We start from the raw sequence: 25,325 nt of genomic DNA, 5'->3' as shown, positions 1-25,325 counted from the left end.
CAGTTGTAGGCGCAGCGCAGCGTTCCGTGGATGCGAGCTGTGGTATCCCTCCGCCTCCACAGCTGTGTGATGGGAGTAGCTTTCACTGAGTGCACGCAGGCCTCTCCATAAGAGACCCATCATGATCTTTTCATTTTACATTGCTTACTTACACGTATGACATTTCTTGATATTTATATGTACTGTCTATGTTTGTATATTTAGATGACAAGAACCCGATATTCCAGGGCATGTTAAGAACTTGTCACTATTGTTCATGACATTGTCCATTACCTATTTAAAATGTTTACAAGTTGTTGTTTATCAATACTGAAGTAAAAGTAGTCTTCAAACAAGCTGCTGTATTTGTGACTTTTTAAAATCAATAGCAGGCATTTGTTTCCATGTACCTTTTTGAAAGATATCTAAGGTGAACAAAGGTTCCTTTGCATTGCGCATGGTAAACAATTGTACTCGAATAGGATCAGTTACTTTGTCTAAATGGTCTAATATATGAGTAAAAGTTAACTTTGAAGTGCTGCTTAATGTTACCTGTGGTCACTACAATTGTTAGCAGGCTTCTGTAGTTTTGTAGCAGGCATTTGTAATTTTAAGGAAATTAGTCCAATTCAAAATCGATTACAGATCACTGACAAAAACAACAAATGTGAAGCAACAATAGCAGACACAGTGGAAAGATTGGCTGAATGACAAAAAAAGGAAAATGAAAGTATGCTTGGAAACAAATATAAAGATAATTTAGGGGAGTAAAATCCTCCATAAACACACAGAATCTATACCCCTTTGTTTGTGTTGGTATTTGTGTATTGTGTACATATAACCTATCATTACTTTCAGTGTAAGATATTTATTTTATGCTGTCCTCATGCAATAAACTTGTCCCCTTATTGGACAAGTAACCATATCACATCCAGCTTTTTCTTGTTTCTTTAAAACGAACAGCTATCCGATCCCTTTTTGTATAAAACACATTATTTTACATGACAGTAGTACCATGTAGCAGTGAGGATAAGAAAGCTGCATTGTGAACATGCACATTCCACACAAAAAGGCCCAGCTGGTTTTTGAACCTATGACCTTCTGAAAAGTCAGACATGTAAAAACTCAACTAAACTAAACTAAAAACTATAAGTCTTAAAATATACACAGGTGTTCAAACTATCCATTTTGAAATTCTTCATTCCTGTTTTGGGATAAGTGTTAAAATAATGAAAACAAATAGTTTTAAAATATATCAGCACCAGGGACAGCTGCCAGGTCACTCACTGAAACCACACAGTTTAAAAATGCACTATAACAAAGTATATTTAAGACATCTATCGCCCACAGCCAAACATATGTTGTTTAGTGACCACTTGCTGTGGTAGGTGCTCAGATAACTTCGATTTCAACTGATTAAGGGGTCAGAAGAGGATGTGTTGTGGCCATATTGAGATAAATGTAAGTATTGAAGGGTGTTTCACGAAACGAAAGCCACCAAATTGGAGCAGGGGAGGTAAACATGCAGCCTGTGTGGTTTTGACGTGCATCCATGAGAAGGACAGAAGCGGTGAAAGAAACAGGAAGTCGTTTCTCTCACGAGCTCCACTCACATGACAGTCAGCTGCTCTGCGTCACGTGGTCAAAGAAGGCGGAAGACAGAAAAGAAGATGGCAGGATCCAGCCGCTGGAGTCCGCGACATACTGCGGCGTTTTTCGCCTTTTTCTTCTCATTACTAACTCCAGGCAGTACCACAGCTCAAGTGCCTCTTCTTATGTGGTCCAGCGACGGGTAATACCTCATTTTAGATTTTATTAATCTAGCTGGACGCGCTTTATCGAGCAACTCGTCCTCGCTGTCGTACATGCTAAAGCTAGCTGCTAACCGAGCTAAAATTCACATTTCATGTTTAAATTTATATTTATGTTCATATTTCCACTCCGGACGTGTTTACTTTACTTCACGCAAAAAAAAAAAAAAAAGCTGTGTTATTAGACTGAGCTAAACCTTATTTCAAATCAGATGAGAATACATATATGTCTTAAAACAAAGTGCGATTAATTATTTCTGTTGTCAAAACATTTTCAGTGAAACTTTTAAGACTAGTTTGCACTTGAATTGTGATGATTATGGCCTCTTGGTAAAAAGAAAAATACATGTTCTTAGCACATCATCTAATATTCTAAGATCTAAAGATAATGATTATGTCAATGTATTTCTAGTAAATCAGAGATATCTGAAATTATCACGGTTGGAATGAAATTAGACCTGAAATTAAACTTTTCTGTATATTAATCATTGTAGTTGCACCTGTGGACCATTGGATATTTGCTATTTGCATGCAAGGTCATGTCAGATGATGGACCTCATTCAAAAACAATTTTTACAAACCTTCACTTTTTATAGATGTATAAGCACAGTCTATGTACATTTGATTTCTATTAAATATTGTAATATTTGCTTAAACTATGTATTTTTGACTTTTATGACATTTATAGAATAACATGTATGTTTCAAATCTGCACAGTCATTTTCATTGGTGAGTTATGAAATAAATGTATTTTTCCATTGCATTTTGAGACACATCAACACATGTTTTAATAATTAATTAGAGTATTTGTTTTCTTTACCTGAGTGTACACGAGTTGTTAGCAAGTCATTGTTGTTGATGATTCTGATAAGTAGCAACTTTTTTCCAAACACCTTTGCATTACTGACAGTAAAACTGAGCCTTACAGAGGTCCCAAGGACAGTGACTCAGTCCTGTGTTACCCTGTCCATTTGTCCAACTGTCCTTTGGCAAGACAATGGACCTCAAATGGACTTCCAACTGGAGGTCAAGCACCATTGCCCTCTGTGTGCATGTGAATGGGTGAATGTGATTAGCAGTGTGAAGCATGGTGAGGCTGCTGAAGAGGTGATGAAGTCAGTTTACCTTTGAAAATGCTGCTCAGTGATTTCTCTTTTAAAACTCCTGGTTTTAATCACAAACATCATACAATCTTGAAGATGCTGTGATCATATAATATAATCTAGAGAGCAGAGCAACAACAGAAAATGTGGTTTTCCGACCGATGATAGTACTACTACTACAAGGTCAGAGGAAGTGTTATACAGCGTGTTGAGAATTGCACTGAGACAGAATCGGTCTGGGTGCTGCTAATGTGATATCAAATAGATGACAAGTTGTTGCCAGACATGAGTAACCACTGTGTATTTCTTGTATGGGGAATTTCAATCTGACTGAATATTTTCCAACTGCGTGACAATACAGAGCTGTGCCAGCTTTGGGTTTTGACACTTCTGTTGTTGTAAATGTGAATTCGGTGCACACGTTAAAGCTTACTTATCAGAGAAACATGAAGAATATTCATTTTAAAAGTAGCTTCTGGAATATGTACATCAATTTAACAGAGACTTGACCTGCTCTCAAGAATACCATCATTCACAATGTATTCATGGTACTCATTATTTTGTTTTTATTTATGTTCGAAATAAAATAAAATGGACGAACAGATGAAAATGGAATAAATACATTTTTAAATTTCTTTTGAATTTTAGCTTTTAAGTTTTCAGAATCAAAAACGGCTTTTCTAAGTATTTTATTTCACAGGGTCCCTTTTTTTAAATCCATAGCCCATAAATGTTTTCAGTTTTTAGTTAATATGCCATGGATTTAGAATTTATTGGGAAAAGAAGACCAGAGCAAACTCTCTTGGATGATATGGAAGAGACAAGCTTTAACTTTGTTATGTTTGATGCCGTTATTTGAGTTATGTCTATAGTATTATTTATGTCATTGTGACTTTATTTACTGTAATGTCTTACTAACGTGAACTGTTGAGCTCCGTAAGAAAAACAAAGTTTATGGTTTCACTCTCAAGAGGAAGTTTGATGTAATTCTCACATTATTATAAATGACATACCAAAGAGTGAACTTTTTGTCCAGAAGGTAGAAGTAACTAAATACTTTTGCTGTACTATTTTAATCCTATTGGAGTCATGTACATTTAAAAAAAAATTTAAACGAATGTAGAGTATACATTTTTACATTTTTATTCTTTTATTTAAGCATAACATCAACAGGTTTTTTCCACTGACATTCTCAAATCTGATTGAAATCTGAATCTCAGATTTTGACCTGACAGTGAGATTTTGTCTTTTTGGAATCTGCTTCAGGGACTTTGTGTGGAGAGTTTGCATGTTTTCCCTGTACGTTCATGTGATTTCACTGGGTTTCCTATCACTATAATTAGTGACAAAAGTGTAAAATAGGAGTAACAACAAAGTAGATGAAACAGACAAAACAAGGACTTGACCATGAAGAGAAATCTCCTTTTGAATTTGGCTGACAGTGAGCTGGATGGATGACACCAACCAGAAGGAATTTAATGTTTCCCTTTTATGGCTTTAAATTTCTGAATAGAAATAGCTGTTTGCAATATTTCTCTTTTGTAACCTAAATGTCAGGTTGCACGATATATCACAAACTTATATGTGGCAAAAGGCTGCCGGAAATGCTACGAAATATTCCATGCACTGCATTTGTAGCGGGTCCCGGCTAGGTCTCCGCTGGCAGATGTATAGATAACCCGTTGATGGGTGTTCACTGTAAATAATGAAAAAGTTGTAATGAAATCAGCGACGCAGGGACACAGCTGTTCATTTTCCATTCAACCGGAGTATGACTTTATTCACATCTTTATTTTAACACTATAACTGCATTTGTGAATTATTTTGTTTGCTTTGTATTGAAGCACAAGTTATATCCACACTTGGATAACATGAAGTAATGCATCCTTCATAGATCTGTCTTCAGACAGTAAATGTCTCCTGACATATTTTCTTAAACAATAACTTATCAAAAGTAGCATGAAACCAAAACACACATTTTCTCTTTAGATCACATTTTCTGTCTCTCATCAATCATGTCTTCACTTTCTTCCCTTAAACCTCTGTCTTCTCATCAAGAGTATTACTGTTATAACTACATTTTGCAAGAGTTCACTTTATACAACAGAATAAATTCCCTTTGCAGCTACAATGTATTACATTACCACAATCCGAACGCAACTATAATCATAAAGATGGCTGCCTCATAAATTGGCGCCAAAACCAATGCACTGAAGTGTACCTTTCGTCTGTTATTAACCTGTGCGCTGCCAAACGAGGCCCCAGCAGTAGCTCACCCTGATCTGAACGGCAACACCAACTTACTACCCCTTGAACACTGCGCCACACACAGAGAAATAACCCACAAATGTCGTGGAGCCGAAAGAAATAAACTAAAGAAAACAGTCGAATCGGACGGCGGCCGCCATTTCCTGAGGTGTATACAGACAGACTCAAATGCTTACATATTACCTACATTTAGCTTACAGAAAACACATCACCGCGGATTCATATTAACTTATTAACATTTGTAATAACACAGCGTGTGAGTAACCAACCTGTAAATAATGAAAAAGTTGTAATGAAATCAGCGACGCAGGGACACAGCTGTTCATTTTCCATTCAACCGGAGTATGAACCCAACTTGCTCGGCGGCTCGCCAAGGGTCCCCGAGTGACGCTGCTGGAGGGTGCTGCCACCCAGTGTCCATTTGGTGGTACAGCATGTCAATTGTGTTGCTGTCTTGCAGGCTGATTATTTTCCTTCTATTGAAGATGTATTTAATTGTTTTAGACAGTAATAATAAACAAAACACATTTTGTGAGTATCACATCCACCCCGACAAACAAAAATGGCTCCAGACATTTATGACAACGGAAAAAAAAAAATTTCCTTTTTCTTTCCCCCTTTTGCTTTCTTTTAATAAACTTGTGCGGTGACTGGCATGTAATATGTGTAAGGCATGTACATTTGTGGCACGCAAGGTGCAGGGAGGACTAATTGTCTGGCCATGTGTGGCATGAAAGATAGGGGGGTAGAGGTAATCTGTGAGGAGATGGGATTTACATGGGTTTGTATTGAAGGTTGGCCCAGCGACTCATAAGTGAACATTGGTCTCGGTCTCCTCTCTCTGGTCGACCTCCTCATCTCTCTGTGTGCCTCTTCTGCGGGCCAAGTCATATAAGGGTGGCCACTTAGTCTTCCCTCCTGTACTTGTTCAGCCTGTCTATTTTGCTCATCCTCTCCAGGCTGTCGTAGGTAAGTGACATCAGGTTGTTCACTAATCCGCGATTCATTACCGACTGAATCCCTTTTTCTGTCATTTGGGCTATGTTTATCGTCTTTTACAGGAATGCCTTGTTCATTCTCTCTTTCAGGTAAGTTTGTCTCATCCGTGTGCGTGTTGTCTCTCTCAGCTAGGTTTGTCTCATCCGTGTGCGTATTGTCTCTTTCAGGTAGGTTTGTCTCATCCGTGTGCGTATTGTCTCTTTCAGGTAGGTTTGTCTCATCCGTATCACTAGGGTTGGTCCCCCTCGTCGGTAATGTATTTGGACATTCTTTGTGGGTCAAAGTTGGACCCCTTGGAGTCTGACCAGGCACTGTCCTGGTTACAGGTGTTCTCAACCAATAACCTCCTGTCCACTCACCATCCTCCTCATCGGTGTCCAGTGTACCACCATAGTCGGCAGGGCTTGCCCTCTGTTGAGGTTGTTTTTGTCTCTGACGGGGTGTTAAGACAGTGTCAGCTGACTGTGCTGGGCTTTCAACAGGCAGGTCATTTACTAACAACAGCAAGTTCCTATGTATGGTTCTGTTCCTTGCATTTGGGTCTCCCTCAGGATGAATGACATATACAGGATTGTCTGAGATTTGCTCCTTCACCACATAGATCCTCTTTTCCCAGTATGAGCGTAGCTTACCGGGTCCACCTCGCTCACCCATGTTTCGAACCAGTACTCGATCTCCTGGTTTGAGGACCACGCCCCTCGCCTTTTGATCATAGTAGGACTTGTTCTTTGCACTTGACGACAGGCTGGATTTGTTTGCAATCTTGTATGCTTCAGTCATTCTTTTTGACCATTTCTCCACATATCCCATGTGTGTTACTGATTCGGCGTTTCCCAATAATCCAAACAACAGATCCACGGGGAGACGGGGGTGTTGCCCATACAGCAGGTAATGAGGTGAGTAACCGGTGGACTCGTGGCGAGTACAGTTATATGCATGTATCATTTGTGGCAAGTGTTCCTTCCATCTCTCTTTTTCCCTGTCTGTCAGTGTCCGTAACATTTGCAGCAGTGTGCGGTTGAACCGCTCAGCGGGGTTAGATTGCGGGTGGTATGGGGATGTTCGTGAGTGTCCGACCCCTGACAGCCGTCCAAGGGTGCGGAAAAGGTCGTTCTCGAACTCGCGCCCTTGATCATGGTGGAGACGATTTGGATAACCAAGACGGGGTATGTAGTCGTTGTATATCCGTTCAGCTGCAGTTTGTCCTGATTTATTTTTGGTTGGGTAAGCCTGAGCAAATCTGGTAAAATGGTCTATTACTACCAGAATGTACTCGTAGCCTCCTTTGCTTTTCTCCAGATGTAAGTAGTCTATGCAAACCAGATCGAGAGGGGAAGCAGAGGTCAGGCCACCCATTGGCGCGCGTACATGTGTGGTGGGTTTCTTTTGTTTTATGCAACTGCATTTTCTTGTCACATACTCCTCTATACATCTCTTCATGTGTGGCCAATAGAAACGTTCTCTGGCCAGATGGAGCACACGTTCTGTGCCAATGTGTCCCATGTCGTCATGGAGATGTTTTAGAGCAACTGACCGATACTGGCTGGGCAGGACTAACTGTTTCCTCTCTTGTGTTTGACGGTACAGAACTCCATTCTCTAAATGTAGTTGATTCCACTCATGAAAGAGCTTGCGAGTGAGACCACTCCCTGACCTTCTGACCTCATCAGTGAGAACATTATTTGTCTCTTTCAGTCTTACTATTTCCCCTATCCCAGGGTCGTCTCGTTGGGCTTTTGCCAGCTCTTCTTGACTTATTTCGGGCAAGAGTGAATGAGGCTGTGGCATTACATTAGCAGAGGTGTACAGTGCAGCTATCCATGCTACATCTTTCTTCTGGGCTGCTCTACCACCTTCCCAAGTCGCATGCAGCACATCCTGAGACAGTTCCTCCGTGCATGTCGCCACATAGTTGTCGATATCGAGTGGAATACGTGAGAGCGTATCGGCGTCTATATTGTTTTTTCCAGGTCTGTATTTAATATTGAAGTGGAACTCTGACAATTCTCCAACCCAGCGGTGTCCAACTGCATTGAGTTTTGCAGTGCTCATGACGTAGGTAAGCGGATTGTTATCCGTGTAGATGGTGAAATGTGGAGCATAGAAGAGATAGTCTCTGAATTTCTCACACACTGCCCACTTCAGAGCAAGGAACTCAAGTTTTCCGCTGTGCAGTCGGTAGTTTCTTTCTGCAGGTGTCAGAGTTCGTGATCCATACCCAATGACTCGCATTTTTCCACACTGTCGCTGATAGAGGATTGCGCCCAGCCCTTTCTCGGAGGCATCTGTGTGTAGGACGAATGGTTCCTCAAAGTTGGGGTATGCGAGGACTGGGGGTTTGATCAGCATACTGACAAGCCTTTCCAAGGTTCTTTGGTGATCCGTCTCCCACTTGATAGGTGTTTTGGACGGAAGTTGCGGACCCTTAGACTTACAGTGACGTAGAGGGGGTTGGGGCATGGAGGACTTGACTTGGAGCAGCTCATACAATGGTGTTGCTATTTTAGCAAAGTCCTGTATGTAGGAGCGGTAATAACTCAGGAAGCCGAGAACCCGTCGGAGGTCACCAACTGTTTGGGGTGTTTTGGTTTTTAAAGCCATCACTGCCTCGAGGTCTCTGGGGTCAATTCGAACTCCCTCAGCCGACACCAAGCGTCCCACATAGCGAACCTCTTTCTGGAACATCCCACACTTTTCCGCCCGTAGTTTCACCCCATGGGTCTGCAGCGCTTTGAGGACCTTGCGAATCACCTCCACATGGTCACTGAAGGATTTGGAGAAACATAGTAGGTCATCCAGGTACGGAATGCAGTACTCGTCTCGCAGAGAGCCCAGCATCTCCTCCATGCTCCTCTGAAAAGCTGCAGGTGCATTAGAAAGTCCGAATGGGATCCTAACCCATTCGTACAACCCCCAGGGGGTTATGAAGGCAGTGAGATGGCGTGATCCTTCTTCCATAAATCCCTGGTGGTAAGCTTTCCCTTGGTCAAGTATACTGAACATTGAATATCCACCTAGCGTGTCTATCAAATCCTGTATTCGCGGCAGTGGGTGTCTGTCTGGCACGGTTCTTTGGTTTAGGAGACGATAATCTATGCAAAGACGAAGAGTGCCGTCTTTCTTCCTCACACATACAACTGGAGCTGAATAGGAAGACCTAGATTTCACGATCCAACCCTTTACCAGAAGGTCTTGAATGTAGTCTTTAACTTCTTTAAATAATGGTTTGGGAATGGATGTGTACGCTCTCTGCACAGGAACGTCGTCTTTTAGGTTGATCACCATTTGTAGATTTGGGATACAGCCAAGGTCATTCCCATCCCTTGCAAAGGCGTTTGACTCCTCATGAAGCATCTTTCTCGCAACCTCCTGCTGTTCTTCCTCAAGATGATCGAGGTTTACAGGTGGGTGCCACAGAGGTGGATCTGAGTTGCTGATCTGAGTGGTGGTGACCTGGCAGGCAGTCACTGCAGGCTGTGATTTGTCCAGAATATCAGCCTCCACAACATTTTCAACATGCTGGAGAATTCCTAGGGCTGTTTTACGTTGTATTGTAATGTCATGGTTGGTGTTGTTACCAACTGGAATGGTGACATAGGGCTTTGTTGGGTTCTGGATTTCAAACAAACCTGTCCCTGCATCCCACTGTGCAGACAGTTGGCTGTCCTCATCTGTCTCGAACAACACTAACCGGGTAGAGGCATCCATTTGGGACGGAATCCGACACTTCACCCACGACACTTGACCAGCTGGGAGTACAATATCCTTGGCACCTGTTCTTAAGCGTACCTGCTGCATGACTGACCTTGCTGTCTGAATAAAGCTGACGAGAGCTTCGGCTGTCTCATTTGGAACAGATATAGCCTTGCTAAGAAGGCTAGCAAGGACTGGCGTTAGCCTCTCTGGTTGTCCACAAATTAGCACTTCCAAAACATTAAAGCCAATCAATGGTCTATCTATGGGGTAGCTGCTGATGAGGAATGGGACACTAATGGACAGATTGGGGTCCAAATTCCCTGGTAAGTTCACTGTAATAGCTACCCACCCATCATATGGAATGAGACCACCATTTGCTGCAATAACTTTCAGTTCCTCCTCCCCTAAGATCTCTGAAACTGGGTGAGTCCTGAGGTCAGGTACGTACTCATTTTTCCAGGCACGGCTAACTATACTGACTTGTGACCCAGAGTCGAGCAAAGAAGTGACTGCTAAGCCATTTAGATAACTCTGAACAAGGGCCTGTTTCCCAATCAAGCTAGCAATAGCTCCAGCTTTAGCCACACGTGGTGATTGGGGAGGGAGCTGAGATACTTGTTTGTAATGACTTTGTGTGCTTGCTATTACTGGGGTTGAGAGTGAGAAAGGGCGTGTTTTGTCATTTTTTTCACTTTCTGATTGGGACTTCTTTTCAGGCTCGGTCACTAGATGTCCCTCTCCAGTGGCCGGTTGGAGTTTCCCTGTCTCTTTGGTCGTTTTAGACAGCCTGCTGCACGGTGTCCGTCCTCCCCACATATGAAACAGTGCTTACAGTCTTGCCTGCCTTGTTCCACACAGCTTGGACAACCATAGGGTTTTCCACGTTGAGATTTGGTCCTACTTTCACTGTACTGGCGCCCATTGTGGGTTAGTTGTTGATTTTGTTTCTGGATGGTCTCAACCATTCTGGTAAGCTCCTCTACTTTGGTCGTAAGGTCTCTCAGGGGATCTGGTTTTGTTTGTTTTGACTTGGACTCAACACTCTCCGACCTGGTACTAGGTCCCTTTCCCAAATCAGGTTCGAGTTGTGCACTGTGCGCATTTGTTACAGTCTGTCGGCGGGAAGAGCCAAGTCTTTTCATCCTCTCATTTTCTTCACGGGTGATTTTCATCACATGACGAAGAATCATCTCATCAGTGATCCCACTGTCTGTCAACAAAGGTTTGAGCTCTCTCCGTATGTCCGTATGTTTGTGTCCAAAGCCTTGGTACACCGTGTGCAGGAAAACATCTTGTACTGTAGCTGCAGAGTATTTAATGTCAGTGTCAGTCAATCTTGAGGTCAATAGGATGCGCTGTTTTAAACCAATCAAGCGATAGAGAAATTGTTGTGGTGTCTCGTTCTCATCCTGTTTTGTACACATCAACTCTTGGAACAGCTCTGTGCTGTTTTTTTCTCTCAGGTGGGTCTGGAGAAATCCCTTGAGTTCAGTCACTGTCATGTCATCTTTGTTTATCAACATCTCCTTGAATATGCCCGGTCTTATGATTTTGAGCACACCACGGACAATCTCTGAGTCTGAAAAACCTTCTCTGATGCCATCATCAAGTTGCCTGCAAACATTGTTGTAGCTGATGTCTGAGGATTGATCACCTACCTGACCCCCTTGCACTTTGAACTCTCTCCGGGGAAGGTAACTGAGTTCCCTTAAGGACACCATCCCCTCACAAGCCGACTGAGAGGAGAGCTCCCCTGGTGGGTTTCTGCTTGGTTGACTTTGCAGAGATGAAGACGAGGGAGTATGGGTCTGTGGTGGCAAAGCCTGCGTTGGTATGTACTGTATGAGCGTCTTACTAAGCTCTTCGTAGCTAGCAAGAGCTTTAAGCAAATCAGCGTTCATTGTATCAGGTGCGTTTAACTTTTTGGTCTTAACTGAGTCTGAATCTGGTATCACAATATCCCTAGGTGATGCAGTACTGACTGAAATAGGAGGGTGGCGAATTCGACTGTGAGTGTCTGTGGTGATTTCAGGATGTGTTTGGATGATAACCGAACCATCAGGAAAATCAACCTGGTCACCAAGCTTGTAAACACTCTGCCCCGTGTGTAGCTCAGAATCACCCTTTCCAGTTAACACTAACATTTCGTCCTCCCGACATTTCACTACATCATCAATAGCATCTTTTAACATCAGCAACTGAACCATACCCTCGTCCTCTGTTTCCAGTAACCGCTTACTGTACATAAACGAGTTAATGTGATCGTAGCATCCCTCCTGGTCCTCCTCGACAAGCTCTGATTCGTCCTCATCCGACACTGGGTCCACCGCTCTGGCGACCCGAAGAAGCTCTTCAGCTGACAGGGTGAGCAGGCTCTTCCTAATGTCCCACACTAGGCTCTTCCTCTCACCACTCGACATGTTGGCTCCTCGTCTCCCTCACGGCTGGCGCAGTTCGGCTGGACAGGGCTGCTGGTTGGCGGCTGGATGATGCACTCCTCCCTCCTAGTTGCTGGTCAGCGTAGTCACAACTCGGCTCCCGATCCCATAGGTGGTGCCGAAGAATCCCGGACGAGCCCCCAAGAATCTGTAGCGGGTCCCGGCTAGGTCTCCGCTGGCAGATGTATAGATAACCCGTTGATGGGTGTTCACTGTAAATAATGAAAAAGTTGTAATGAAATCAGCGACGCAGGGACACAGCTGTTCATTTTCCATTCAACCGGAGTATGACTTTATTCACATCTTTATTTTAACACTATAACTGCATTTGTGAATTATTTTGTTTGCTTTGTATTGAAGCACAAGTTATATCCACACTTGGATAACATGAAGTAATGCATCCTTCATAGATCTGTCTTCAGACAGTAAATGTCTCCTGACATATTTTCTTAAACAATAACTTATCAAAAGTAGCATGAAACCAAAACACACATTTTCTCTTTAGATCACATTTTCTGTCTCTCATCAATCATGTCTTCACTTTCTTCCCTTAAACCTCTGTCTTCTCATCAAGAGTATTACTGTTATAACTACATTTTGCAAGAGTTCACTTTATACAACAGAATAAATTCCCTTTGCAGCTACAATGTATTACATTACCACAATCCGAACGCAACTATAATCATAAAGATGGCTGCCTCATAAATTGGCGCCAAAACCAATGCACTGAAGTGTACCTTTCGTCTGTTATTAACCTGTGCGCTGCCAAACGAGGCCCCAGCAGTAGCTCACCCTGATCTGAACGGCAACACCAACTTACTACCCCTTGAACACTGCGCCACACACAGAGAAATAACCCACAAATGTCGTGGAGCCGAAAGAAATAAACTAAAGAAAACAGTCGAATCGGACGGCGGCCGCCATTTCCTGAGGTGTATACAGACAGACTCAAATGCTTACATATTACCTACATTTAGCTTACAGAAAACACATCACCGCGGATTCATATTAACTTATTAACATTTGTAATAACACAGCGTGTGAGTAACCAACCTGTAAATAATGAAAAAGTTGTAATGAAATCAGCGACGCAGGGACACAGCTGTTCATTTTCCATTCAACCGGAGTATGAACCCAACTTGCTCGGCGGCTCGCCAAGGGTCCCCGAGTGACGCTGCTGGAGGGTGCTGCCACCCAGTGTCCATTTGGTGGTACAGCATGTCAATTGTGTTGCTGTCTTGCAGGCTGATTATTTTCCTTCTATTGAAGATGTATTTAATTGTTTTAGACAGTAATAATAAACAAAACACATTTTGTGAGTATCACATCCACGCTGCACATGTCACCATATAGTCAGATCAAACCCACTGACTCTAAATCGTGTCGTTAAATGATTGTATTTCACAGCATTATTTCAATGTTATATCATAACTGGTGGCAACAGAACAGAAACCAAAAGCACAACGATGAAGGGAAAATGGCTCAAAACAAAGTCAACAAATTGCTGCTTTCTGGTCGAGAAAGAGGACTTATTTGGGAATACAAATGCAAAAACCCATTATTTCTTGGGATTCATAATGCGAATGCAGTATTTAACAACCATATTGCCCATCACATATTTAATATCATGCAGCCCTGTATTAATCCATTTCAGAGTGCGACATTTGTTTAGATCATCTGTGATTTCCATAAAACTGAACTGTAGCGCTGTTTAGAGAATGGATCACAAGTGTTTGTCTTTGCCCTTCTTGTCTGTTTAAGGTTACCACCGCTGGCCCCGCCCACCGCTGGTCACATAACTTCCATTGACCAGTTGACAGCCTACCTCACCGCCGCCTTCGGCTCCGGTCCACACACTGTGCTGCTTTTTCTGCAGGACAAGGTCGGTGCCTGGCACATGAAAGCAGTTCCTCCTCTGCAGTACACACACTGATTCCTCTAAAGTATTTTGTTTTTATGTTCGTCTGATAGAAAAGGTAGTCCTTGGATACAAATGGGTAGTAATGAATCATGCTTAGTCGCACTGCAGTCCCATGTGACGCTGTGACAGTCTTCTCATTCGGGTGTGACAATGAGCCTTTGCATTACTTCTCATTTCACAGTTCCTGGGGAACACATTGTTCTGGGGGTGTTTGTGTGTTAAATATATATTATTGTCACTGATCAGAAGAGGTCATTGGTGCTTTTATTTACTCCACGTTATGAAATAATTGTCTTTTGTTCAGTTAAGCAAAGAGGACTTCACAGTCTTTGGTGGCGTGTTTGGAAACAAGCAGGAAAGTGCTTTTAAAAACCTGGAGGTGAGTGCTTACATGTTGAACAGAAGTCATGAAGGGGATTTTTTTTATAAATTTTTTTGCCAGATGAGTGAGACGAGTGTTTCTTTGTTGGCTCATTCAGGCTGCATTGCAGTCCTCCTCCTCGTCTGTGACACTCCCTGCTCTGGAGTGGTCGGGCTCCTCTGCCGTCCTGGCTCTGCTGCAGGAGAAGCTTGGGGTTTCTCCTCTGCTGGTCGACGCAGACACTTTGTCACACCTGAGCATCAATGCGTCCGCCAGCAATCTGCTGCTCATCAGCCTTCCTTATTGTACAGGGTGGGATTAGTTATCCTTTTTGAATATCTGAAGGATTCATTTGTCTGATTTGAATTTGTCATACAGACTTAATCTTTTTTTTTTTTTTCTTCTTCTATCGTATTATAGATTGCAGAGGTCATGCAAAGAAGCTCTGCGGGATAATGGTACGTAAATTACGTGACCTTAATGTGTATCTTTCAGGAAATATATATTTGTTTAAATTCCATTTATTAAATTTCGTCATGATGGGGGGGGAAACACGTACACTTCAGTTCACTTTCAGTCATTTTCATGTTCTTTGAATGCAACACTTTTATCATATAATAGACATTTTTTTAAGTACCGTAATTGTTTTTTTTTTTTTTTTTTTTAAAGGTTTCTTGTTTTTAAAGCTGAATCAGTGTTGTGAGAATGTTACAGCCCTAATAAATTATACATACGCATAACTTAGATTTATTTATTTTTTTGCCCACAGATGAGATCATTGGAAAAGTTCAGAGTGTCATGAAAGACAAAGATGTGCATTACACTGCGATATATACGGGACTCCAGCCATCACAAGTAAGACATATACATGATCACCAAACCACATTCATATAAATCTGACGTGTAAACATAGTTCTCTTGTTTTTAAGAGAGTCATTTGGGTTTGTTCTTGCAGGTGATTCCAGAGACGCTTGAGATGCGTCAGCCGGCGGGCCGGACCTTGTTACAATCAACGGCAGAGCCGGTGAAGCCCCCCGTCATTTTTTATAACGGCAGCACTCCCTGCATAATGCTGTGGGCTGAGAAACTCTCCGTCAGCTTCTTGGGCACGACTGATTGGATCGACCTCGTTACAGACGGCGCCACTTTGACCGGATCCCAGTGCAACAGCACAAACGCACTGTGAGGCAACCCATGGTTCTATTGTTGACAAATCTGTGCCTTTTGGCTAAAACGCAATATTAATTTTAACGTGTTTTTATTTCCTCACTTTACAATTCAGGCTTGTCATGAATTTTCCAAGGGGCATCACACTACGGTAAGGCGATAATCAGCTTATTTGAACCAATTTTCATGCACAAACCCTAAAATTCCATCAATCTGTCACATACATTCCATTTCTAGAACATTTGCCTTTTTTTCTGGTTCTTTTAAACCGTAGACAACTTTAAGACTCATCCCAAACTCTGGCTACACATCTGTTGCTTCCTCAGGCGTCTCTGTCTGCCTGCTTTCACCTGTTAACTAGTTGTCACTTTAACAATGTGTGAAACTAATTTTATATTAGGTAAGCAACATGTAAAGATCAAACATCAATGTTAATGTTTAATTGAAGTGCTATTTCTAATTTCTTTACAGATTTAGAAACGGTAGTAGCTCAGCGAGCAGTGAGGCAGTCGTGAAAGCTACATTATTGCTTTGAAGTATTTCATCTGAAACCATTCACTCTTAACTCATCGTTTTCATAAAACCAAAACTGTTTAAAATTCAAAAGTCTGACGCAACTGGAACACACCATTAGAGTTGGTGAAAATGTAAAGAAGTGCAGTAACTCGTGTGTTAGTTCCAAATTCTCAGGTGAAATAAAGATATGAACTTGCTTTAGGGGAAGTTTTTCAATCTCATCTGATCATTGAGCCCAAACTAAATGATAAAACAAACCTACACAAATGTAAATGTGCCATGTGATCTTGATCTCTTATCTTTTTTTTTTTTTTTTTTTTTAATGCTCCCACTTGAAGCTCCCAGAGTTGAGTATTTAAATGTCCACTCACAGGTGTGAGCAACATCTTTTAGTTGTTTTTACTGTTCCATTTCTAGCTGTGCAGTAATAATGGGTCCTAATCAGGTGTGGTGTCTTTGTTGATCTCCAGTTTTGCCATGAGTCAGAGGTTCTACCCCGTGTCTGCACGGAACTGGTTCACCTTGGACACTGTGCAGCTGGCTGGAAACGGAACCGCAGCCACGTATCTTGGGAACCGCGACATCTACGCCCCTGCTGAGTATTCCTTCCACTGTCAGTCTGTCAACAACTTCCAATACCCGCTGCTCGTCCCCAGTGAAGCGGAGTCGGCCCAATTGAACTGGAGGCTCAGTTTTATCGACTTTCAGGTTCGGTGCCGAATGTACCTGCCTGCCACTCCTGCACTTTTCAGAGTGGATTGTTTGCTACATTCCGATTATTCATGCCAATGCTCTGTGCTTCCTCTGTACAGATCCAAGGCTTTGGTCTGTCCAACGGGACAAACTTCTCCTACGCCAGTGACTGTGCAGGCTTCTTCACTGCAGGCATCTGGATGGGGCTGCTCACCACACTGCTCATGCTGCTCATCCTGGTGTACGGCTTACACATGATCATGCAGGTGAACACCATGGATCGCTTCGATGACCCCAAGGGTCCGTCGATTTCTGTGCCTCAGACGGAGTGAAGGAACACGCACACACATGCATACACACTCCTCAGTCATTCAGTGCCTCTGATCAGATCATCTCATATATGTTCTTCCTTCTTTGCCTTCATAACTACAAGTGCCAAAAATTGCTGCAATTTATTTTTTGTGCCACTTTCCTGGCTGTGCACAGTCGATACTTTGAAAGAAGTCTTTTGCACTCTTCCCAGAATTCCTCCTCCTCAAAGATGAATGTGATCACTGAATGCTGTAGGACCTTGTCAAACCTCAATTCCTACTGTTTTTATTTCTGCCCTGACCTATCTGTAAAGAAAGAAGTGCCTTTATGTCGTACTTCCTGTGTGGATTTAGTTCTGCTGTCGCTTACTGTGGTTCAATTGTCTGCCACTGAAAAGTTTCCTTTACAAGTAATTTATTGATGTAAAAACTTTTTTATGCCTTACTTGCCTCCAAGCATTTACTTTTTGATTCAGTCATCAGTTTTGTCTTTGTCTAAATGTTGCCGCTGCAATGTACAGCATGTTGTCTGTAGCTGAAAATAAAGAAATCTATAAGTTATGTGTTGTCTTAATTCCATTTGTTTGGGAAAGATGTGCTAATTATCTGCGAGCAGGTTTCTTTTTATCTGGTTAGAAAGTGCTTGTCACACCTCTGATGTCATTTTTTAGCTTTAGTTTACTTTCTATTTATAAACCATGACAAAATAAACTAATTTTAAATGACTAATAATGCATAAGATGGCCAGCTGTTTGGGTACTGTTAAAACACTGCATTCATGACACAGGAAGAGTTACTTGTACGTATACTGTCATTTAAAAAGACCCTCTGTAAAAGTTTGAATTTTTAGTATATGAATGTACATTGTTAGTCCTCATAGGAAAAAACACTTCATATTTCTGTAAAAGTTGTAATTTTTAGTACATGAATGTACATTGTTAAAGTCCTCATAGGAAATAACACTTCCTCATATTGTGTCTTGTGTAATGGTGCATTTATGAGGCTGGGAACTCGGCATGTTACCGCTTAGTCTAATTTCAAAGGTGGCTATGTTGGTATGACAAAAAGGGAAAAATACCCATGGAAACCTGTAGTTAGATTAAAAAACAAAGTTGACACCACGATTATAAGAGAAATGATATCAACTCAGAAAATAGCTGGACTTCATTGGCTTTAGTTAGCCTCACAACGTGCAGAATATGCATACATGTAAAAATAATATCGTTTGCACTGACTTCACAGAAATTATTTAATTTGTCTTAGCTTATATTAGTGATGACAACATTGTCTTTTATTTGCGGAGTTAAAAGATATTGTCGTGTTAATGTGCCCAACAGTGTAATCGGAGTGTCTCAGTTCCCAGTCACTATGAACGCAGCACGAATCAGTCTCTTGGTTGTCATAGTGACAAGACTCGCAGACTATCGCAGCCGGTGTCCAGGAAGCTATAAGTGGTTAAGCTAGGCTTTTGTAGTCATTTTATTTATTTACATTTTTCGCCTGTCAAACCGTAACTTCCCGAATGTCTGCAGCTGCGGCTCATAAAGTCGCTTTTGGCAGCTCCAAGGAGAGGAAATTATTTCCCCTCCATTGCGGCTCAGACCGGCTGGGAATCAAAACACGACGAGAGCATGCGCCGCACCTCGGCCCTGGTTACTACGACAACCAAGAGGTTTGCACTGAGTGATAAGTTTACATCCAGAAGTGCTTAATGTTTAATATTTTCTGATATGTTCCTTTTGTGTTGCTCACAGTATGGCACCATACTTTATAACATACAGAAGACACCACAGAGTAAGAAAGGATACAGTCTCTCTGCACGAACTGCTGCACGATTTCCAGCTTTAAACAAGGTTTGTGTTACAAAAAGCAGCGACTCAATCCGTAACTTATCAGCATCTGGCTTTTTATTGACTTCAAATAGCTATTAACATATGTATTCAATTATTAAAAAAAAAAATATATTAAAAAAAGAGGGTTCTCCTATTTGGAGGGCAGACAAAAATTTGCCACAAAAAACATAAAAAAAGAACACTAATGCAGAAAATAGAATAACTTTACCATGAAATTAATCTGGAAGCCCTCTGCTACAAGATCATGTAAGACATTTTATATACTCCAACAAAAGTCAGTCTCGAAATGCTAGAATCCACTTGTCACATTTTGGTGTCTGCGACAATGTTCTATAGTATATCAACATAAAAAAAAAATTCTTTTTTTTTAAATGGGAAGACAGAAAAAAAACCTAAGACTTGTAACACAACAGAATAGTTGTTTTGATGTTCTGAGTTTGATCTTCAGTTATTTTATGTTTGCAGTCATTTTCAGGGGTTTCCTCTTTGTTTTTTTGTCACCTCGTGGTAGTTTTGAGTTATTTGACAGCTTGAAAAGTTTGCCCCCAGTACATGTGTCCAATAAGCTTAAACAGCAATCCATCCATTTATTTATTTGGGAGTCCCTTTTCAACCCTACACGAGCATCACCTTTTTTGTCATCCAACATTTCCATCATAAAAATATAAACCATCAAGTGCCTGATCATTTTGTGTTGCTCTCTTCCTCACACGCTATGACCATCAGAACGTGACTCCCTCACCACAGCAGTACCAGAAAGACCAAAGCAAGTATGAAGTCTCCTCTCCTGGAAAAGCACCTTTCAACTCAACCACCTCCAGATTCAAAAGCCAAACCGAAAACAAGCCAGGGTGAGACAAACATAAAACATAGCTGGAGTCCAACTTTGCTTAACTCAGCTCACAAGAAACCCTGTGTGTCGCAGGCCCGGGACGTACTCTCAGGATGGAGCCACCCACAGGAAGGTGAGCTGGCCCATGTGCTTTGGAAGGCCAGACTGGACCTCACAGCCTCAGCTGGAGACCAAGTCACTCAGGGTGAAGGTGAGTGAAGAGTGCAGATGTTTTAAATACGGCCAACTCCTTATTTATTAGCCAGGAAAGTTATAATCCTCGAACAAATTTATATTTTGTCCAACTGATTCAGAATTATTGCATTTTGCAGGCTCTAACCCATAATGTTTGTTTCCTTCCCTCAGCTCGCCAGTGAAAAAGAGTTCATCAAGCAAAGGAACAGGGTGGCGTACCTGAGTCTGTACTATTAGCTGAAGCTTTTTGAACCAAAACCCAACACACACTCAGGAAAAAAACACTGAAGTTGTCAAAGTAAAAAAAAAAAAGAAAAAAAAAGAAAGAATAACATGTGTCTTTATTCACAAACTGACTTGAGTCTCATCTGGTCAGTCTGTTACACGCAGGATGTTGCTTACAAAAAATGATATTTTACACAAAAGTGAGTGCTTTCTGGGTGAGGAAAAGTGAACATCACAAAACAATCAGTCATGAGGTGAAAGTCAGTCGCTCTCTTGGTCCCAGTCGTGCGAAGAATCCGTCGTTCTTGGACCATGAGCCAGGTTTGTCTGCGCTGCAGAGGGAGTCACTGACCGACCGCTGGATGCACCAACCAATGAGGGGGCAAATGTGAGTCTGCTCATTTGGGCCGGTCCAGACTCATTTCTTCCTCCTCACTTTGGGCTTCTTGACCGGCCGCAGGTACGGGTTGTCGATCACATTGTCCTCGCTGACCTTGGCGGACGGAACACTGCTGGGAGGAAGCATGGAGTTCTCCTTGTCGGCCCCTGGGTCGTCCTGGACGGCGGAAATAAACAGAATCAGAAGAAAGCAGACGGACACATGATGCATTCAGACTGACAGGATCGCCTTCGCCGACCTCCTGTTCCCTCAGCCCAAAACGTGGCGAACGCGGTTTCCAAGAACGCCACCGGAAAGGCTGGCGCCCTTGTAGAGCAGAAGTTTGGAGAACTGCACAATACTCTGGACAAACTCAGCAGCCGGGTGGAAGACAACGCCAAGAGAATAACCGAGACTGAGAACCGCTTCTCTCACGGTGACTCGTCCGATGCTTCACCACCGGCATCCCACGACACAACACTGCTGCTACGAGCAACCAGCGGAAACAAAACTAATGTTTTAGTGCAGTGCTCGTGTCGTTTTGATCATTTTCTTCCTCCATCCCGAGCTTTTCCTATGAATACAAATCGCAGCAGCAACAATGGCTCAATTGTTGGTTTACTTTTTCGTTTTTTTCTCGAAGGCATCAGTGGCGTACACAGATGACATACAGGATGAACTTTAAATCTTGAAACAAGCACAGGAGTTAACCTGTATGACACCTGCACTAGAATTCTTACACCAGCATGTCGGGAGATGTTCATAGGATACATAGAATTGTCCTAAAATGTGAAGTGAGTGAGCACTGGTGCTCTTTATGTCTTTATGGAAATACGATGGTAACTACATTGAGTTTTTAAGGAAATCCACTTATAAACTTTGGTGAAATACATTTTCTTTCTGATAAAAACACTGTCGTGGATAATTACAACTCAGGAGAACTGAGCTCCTCCATTTCTGGGAAAAACCCAGACAGGAACCCAGGATTTAATGCGTGTCTCCACATGGGAATGTTTCTGTGTCGAGAGCGGTCACATGCAAAGAGGACAAGACCTCGTCTCTCAAGCTTACTGATAATCCATAGCGAACACCTTCCCTTCAAACGCTGTTATCACGGTTATAATTTAGCTCGACCTTCCTACAGTGGCGCGTGTTAATTTGTGGCAGACTTTCGACCACACAGTGAGAGTATGTGTCGGAGAAAAAGAAGGATCGGATGATTTTTATACTTATTTTCAGTTTGCATTCTCCACTTTAAGGATGTAGAATTTAATATTGTGACAAATTACAGTTTAGATGAAAGATTTACTTAAAATCAAGAGGTGCTAAAATCAAACCCTGAACCTATCTACAAACACGTTTGTGTTGCGATGCCAAGTGTCGCACTCTTCTGAACCTGTGTCGGGGTGTGGAGCTGTGAAGACGCACCGTGATGTTTCCCGTCGTGTTCTCGCTGTCTGTCTGGTCGTCCTGCTCCGACGAGTCCGTCTCCTCCAGGGATTGCAGTTCCAGCTCTGAAGGCAGGAGGGCGCTGAGGTACGGGATGGTGCTCGGCCGAGCTGCGATCACTGGCAGTCACAGTCGCGCGTTAGAGCTCACAATACGCACACCATTTCATACCGGCTGTGTCCGGCAAACCGTCACTCACGTGGGAAGGCGGTGACGTCGTCTTTGAAGAGGCTCTGGGTTTCTCCCGTTTTGGCCATGAAGCGTGTGAGCGCTCGCTCCACGTCTCTCCTCTGAGTGGCCGCCTTCTCCCTCACCACCTGGTAGTCTGACACAGGTTCTCTGAAGGTCTGCGGAGTGGCAAAGGAAATACAGTCTTGACCAAACTTTAAATGAACACAACTGATCGTGTTAAGAGACATGGAGACGCAAGATCTATACATCTAGCAAACTTTATTTTACTTGGTATTTGTGCTGTAAAACAGAAAAAAGAAAAAACAAGGAAACAGTGATAATACAGAACAAGAATGGAAAAAGGGCATTAAAAAGGTAAACTAAGAGAGATTATGACTGGTTTAAAATATTTTAAGAAGACAAAAAAAACAAAAACGGGCTAAAACATTTTTATAAAAGGAGTAACTGAAATTATGACATAAAAGTATACATTTAGAAAAAAAGGAATTCAGTCAGTGAAAATAAAATACTGAAAGAAAGAGACAATTATAACTTTATTGCTCAAAAGCCTAGCTGAAGAGCTGTCTTTAGAACTTTATTAAGTTCTAAAGACAAAACACTTTTTAAAAACAAGGAACTGCAGAAGTTTCGAATTACAACGAGCAGAAACACATGACAACTACGCGTACAGTAAATTCTATGGACCTTTGGTATGCTGCACAGGTTCTACTGCTGGAAATCCACACTTGAATAAAAACCCAAACAGGATGCGAGTTGAGGATTGGAAAGCGTCAGACTCACCGGTGTTTTGATGTAGGTGTGAGGGTCGGGGAACTCTGGGAAATGTCCTGGGATGTGAGACGGGTGTGTGCGTTTCTGTCCAGCTGACAGCGATTTGGGAGCCACGGGCGCATTCGTCACCGGAGCTGAAATTCACAAAATCCAAACATATAATAATCAGCAATTCGTCATCATCTGGGGTTCTTTTTTTTTTTTCTCAGAATGTTTACTTACGGGCAGTTATGACCATCCTCTGTGATCTTTTGGCGTAAATGGGCAGAGTGTCAACATTGAAGCCTTCAGAGACAAAAACAGGATTGACCTTCAGTTAGCTTTAACTTCTGCTCGCTGCAGAGTTTAGAATGTGTGTGATCATTGAAGTCTTACCCATTTCAATGAGTGCGACCACTGCGTCTGGCAGGGTGGGAACGCTCCTGGCTGTGTGTTCACAATACGCTTTAGCACATCGTCCGATCTCAGTGATGTCTACAGGAAGAAGGAAGGAACAACGGTTATGTGTGCTGCTGCGTTTCTCATCCAAAAAAAACACTCTCAGAGTTTCTCCTGATTAAATAAGGAATAAACTGAAATAAAAAGGTTGGACTTGAAGATTTTGTTTCCCCCCCCACATACAGCTCTGCATCATCTCAGTGAGTGTTTCCACTGCCGCCTTCTCTGCACTCTCGAAGCCACACTCAGTCAGCAGGGCGCTGACTACAACCTGTAGCGTGCGGCGCCGGGCCAGGGAGTAATTCTCTGCAGGGCTGGTCGCTGCTTTACTGCCACTGCCACGCTGAGGAAAAAAAACAATGTGTGCCCCATTAAAAACTTTAGGATCTCCATCAGGTAACTGGCTCATGAGTGAGAAAGAGACAAAACCAAAAACACATTTTATTTGACAAAAATGTAAAGCTTCAGCGAGCTTAATATTGGAGATAACAAACAAAAAGCCAAGATACTGTTTCATAGTTAGACTTCCAACAAGAAGTTATCTTTATCTAAAAAAATAAAAATAAAAAATAAAAATGCAAAAGAAAATGTTGAAAATGTGCAAGTGCAATTTACAGCTGGATGAAACAACACACAAGTCCTGTCCAGAAGATGTGCACAGTGTATCAAAGATATCATACTGTGTTTTATATCATCTAATCTATAACTGCATAAAAGTATTAAAACAGATGTTTTGCATTCATGTTGATAAGTAATAAAAAAATTTGGAAATTATCGTTTGTATGCCATTAAAAAAACATTCAATCGAATGAAAAACTAGCCCTATGTGGATAATGTTGTGGCGGATTATTGTAAACTGTGAATATTCATATTGTTAATGGTAGAAGTGAGGATTTATTCTCAGTAAAGACATACTAATGCTAATTATTTAGACTACAATGTTAAGTTACAAGCACCAAATTTAGTCACAGAACTAGACATTGGCTTTGCTTAAGAAAGCTGAATAATCAGACGATAAAGAAAAAAATACATTTTTATTCGAGGACGTCGGAGTAATATGAAGCAATAAACCTTGTTTTGACATGATCCGCTCCACGAAGGAGCGTGAACATGCTAATCTAAACATGGTGAATCTACGATGAAGATGATTCCTCACCCCTCCTGCGTTCAGCGAACCACTCGAGGAAACGGCAGGATCCGCCATCGGTGGCTATCTGGATTCTCTCCGTTTTATAAACCGGATTAATCGAAGGAAAAACTTTATAAAGACAAGAAACGTCTAGCCGCCGCTAGTAAACACGGCGCAAGTGTGTGACATCATTTCCGCCGCCAGCGAGTAGAAAACGTCATACTATATTTCACACCGCTCCCTGGTGGCTGCATGTGAAATTACACCTAATGCATTCTTGACGTGGACCGCATTCATCTGTTTTATCCTACAGGGCCGGTCTGGACCATATATATATATATACTGTGCATTCACATAACATTTACAGATATCAACATATAACTATGGAAACACACACATTCTTACAAGTGACAGAAGATGGAGGCACATACCTGCATGTCGTATGGGCTGGACATATGACTTCTTCATTTTCAGTAGGTTGGTTGATGTCCCCTTGGTTACATTGTATACACTTCTGAGTGAAATCAAGGTGACATTCAGTCCAGCCCTGCACTTCTCGTTGAAATTGTTTTCAGGTCTGAGCCTTATAATATTTCTTA

At 42.0% G+C, this 25,325-nt stretch overlaps 3 protein-coding genes across 3 annotated transcripts; 2 read left to right on the top strand and 1 right to left on the bottom strand.

Annotated features, from left to right (window-relative positions):
- The first annotated feature begins 1,533 nt into the window (after positions 1-1,533).
- Positions 1,534-18,240, top strand: atp6ap1b (ATPase H+ transporting accessory protein 1b). Its single transcript, XM_080469596.1, has 10 exons — positions 1,534-1,771; positions 14,056-14,176; positions 14,520-14,594; positions 14,695-14,888; positions 14,997-15,034; positions 15,346-15,431; positions 15,532-15,758; positions 15,859-15,894; positions 16,730-16,967; positions 17,072-18,240. The coding sequence occupies exons 1-10, from the start codon at positions 1,593-1,595 to the stop codon at positions 17,282-17,284; spliced, it is 1,407 nt and encodes a 468-aa protein (XP_080325722.1). The 5' UTR covers positions 1,534-1,592; the 3' UTR covers positions 17,285-18,240.
- A 545-nt stretch (positions 18,241-18,785) lies between these two features.
- LOC308113649 (ciliary microtubule-associated protein 3) lies at positions 18,786-20,443 on the top strand (the record flags this gene model as incomplete). The annotated part of the gene is made up of 5 exons (XM_080470043.1): positions 18,786-18,935; positions 19,018-19,116; positions 19,843-19,967; positions 20,042-20,159; positions 20,315-20,443. The coding sequence occupies 5 exons, from the start codon at positions 18,786-18,788 to the stop codon at positions 20,378-20,380; spliced, it is 558 nt and encodes a 185-aa protein (XP_080326169.1). The 3' UTR covers positions 20,381-20,443.
- taf8 (TAF8 RNA polymerase II, TATA box binding protein (TBP)-associated factor) lies at positions 19,686-24,928 on the bottom strand. The gene is made up of 8 exons (XM_080469595.1): positions 24,754-24,928; positions 23,781-23,940; positions 23,535-23,633; positions 23,382-23,444; positions 23,169-23,293; positions 22,396-22,543; positions 22,176-22,315; positions 19,686-20,924 (listed from the first exon to the last, which is right to left on the bottom strand). The coding sequence occupies exons 1-8, from the start codon at positions 24,799-24,801 to the stop codon at positions 20,787-20,789; spliced, it is 921 nt and encodes a 306-aa protein (XP_080325721.1). The 5' UTR covers positions 24,802-24,928; the 3' UTR covers positions 19,686-20,786.
- Between the last annotated feature and the right edge of the window lie 397 nt (positions 24,929-25,325).

This window comes from Lipophrys pholis (genome assembly GCF_963383615.2).
Source record: "Lipophrys pholis genome assembly, chromosome: 8".
NCBI lineage: Eukaryota > Metazoa > Chordata > Actinopteri > Blenniiformes > Blenniidae > Lipophrys > Lipophrys pholis.
The sequence above is the reverse complement of the archived record's forward strand: the minus strand, read 5'-3'. Positions and strand labels throughout refer to the sequence as shown.

Excerpts from the sequence above, each read along its gene's own strand:
- atp6ap1b (XM_080469596.1), top strand. The coding sequence starts at position 1,593 with ATGACAGTCAGCTGCTCTGCGTCACGTGGTCAAAGAAGGCGGAAGACA. Across the intron at positions 15,432-15,531 it reads CGGGACTCCAGCCATCACAA|GTGATTCCAGAGACGCTTGA; the intron begins GTAAGACATATA and ends TTGTTCTTGCAG. Across the intron at positions 15,895-16,729 it reads CCAAGGGGCATCACACTACG|TTTTGCCATGAGTCAGAGGT; the intron begins GTAAGGCGATAA and ends GTTGATCTCCAG.
- taf8 (XM_080469595.1), bottom strand. The coding sequence starts at position 24,801 with ATGGCGGATCCTGCCGTTTCCTCGAGTGGTTCGCTGAACGCAGGAGGG. Across the intron at positions 22,544-23,168 it reads ACACCTACATCAAAACACCG|ACCTTCAGAGAACCTGTGTC; the intron begins GTGAGTCTGACG and ends GCCACTCCGCAG. Across the intron at positions 22,316-22,395 it reads CGACGTCACCGCCTTCCCAC|TGATCGCAGCTCGGCCGAGC; the intron begins GTGAGTGACGGT and ends TGTGACTGCCAG.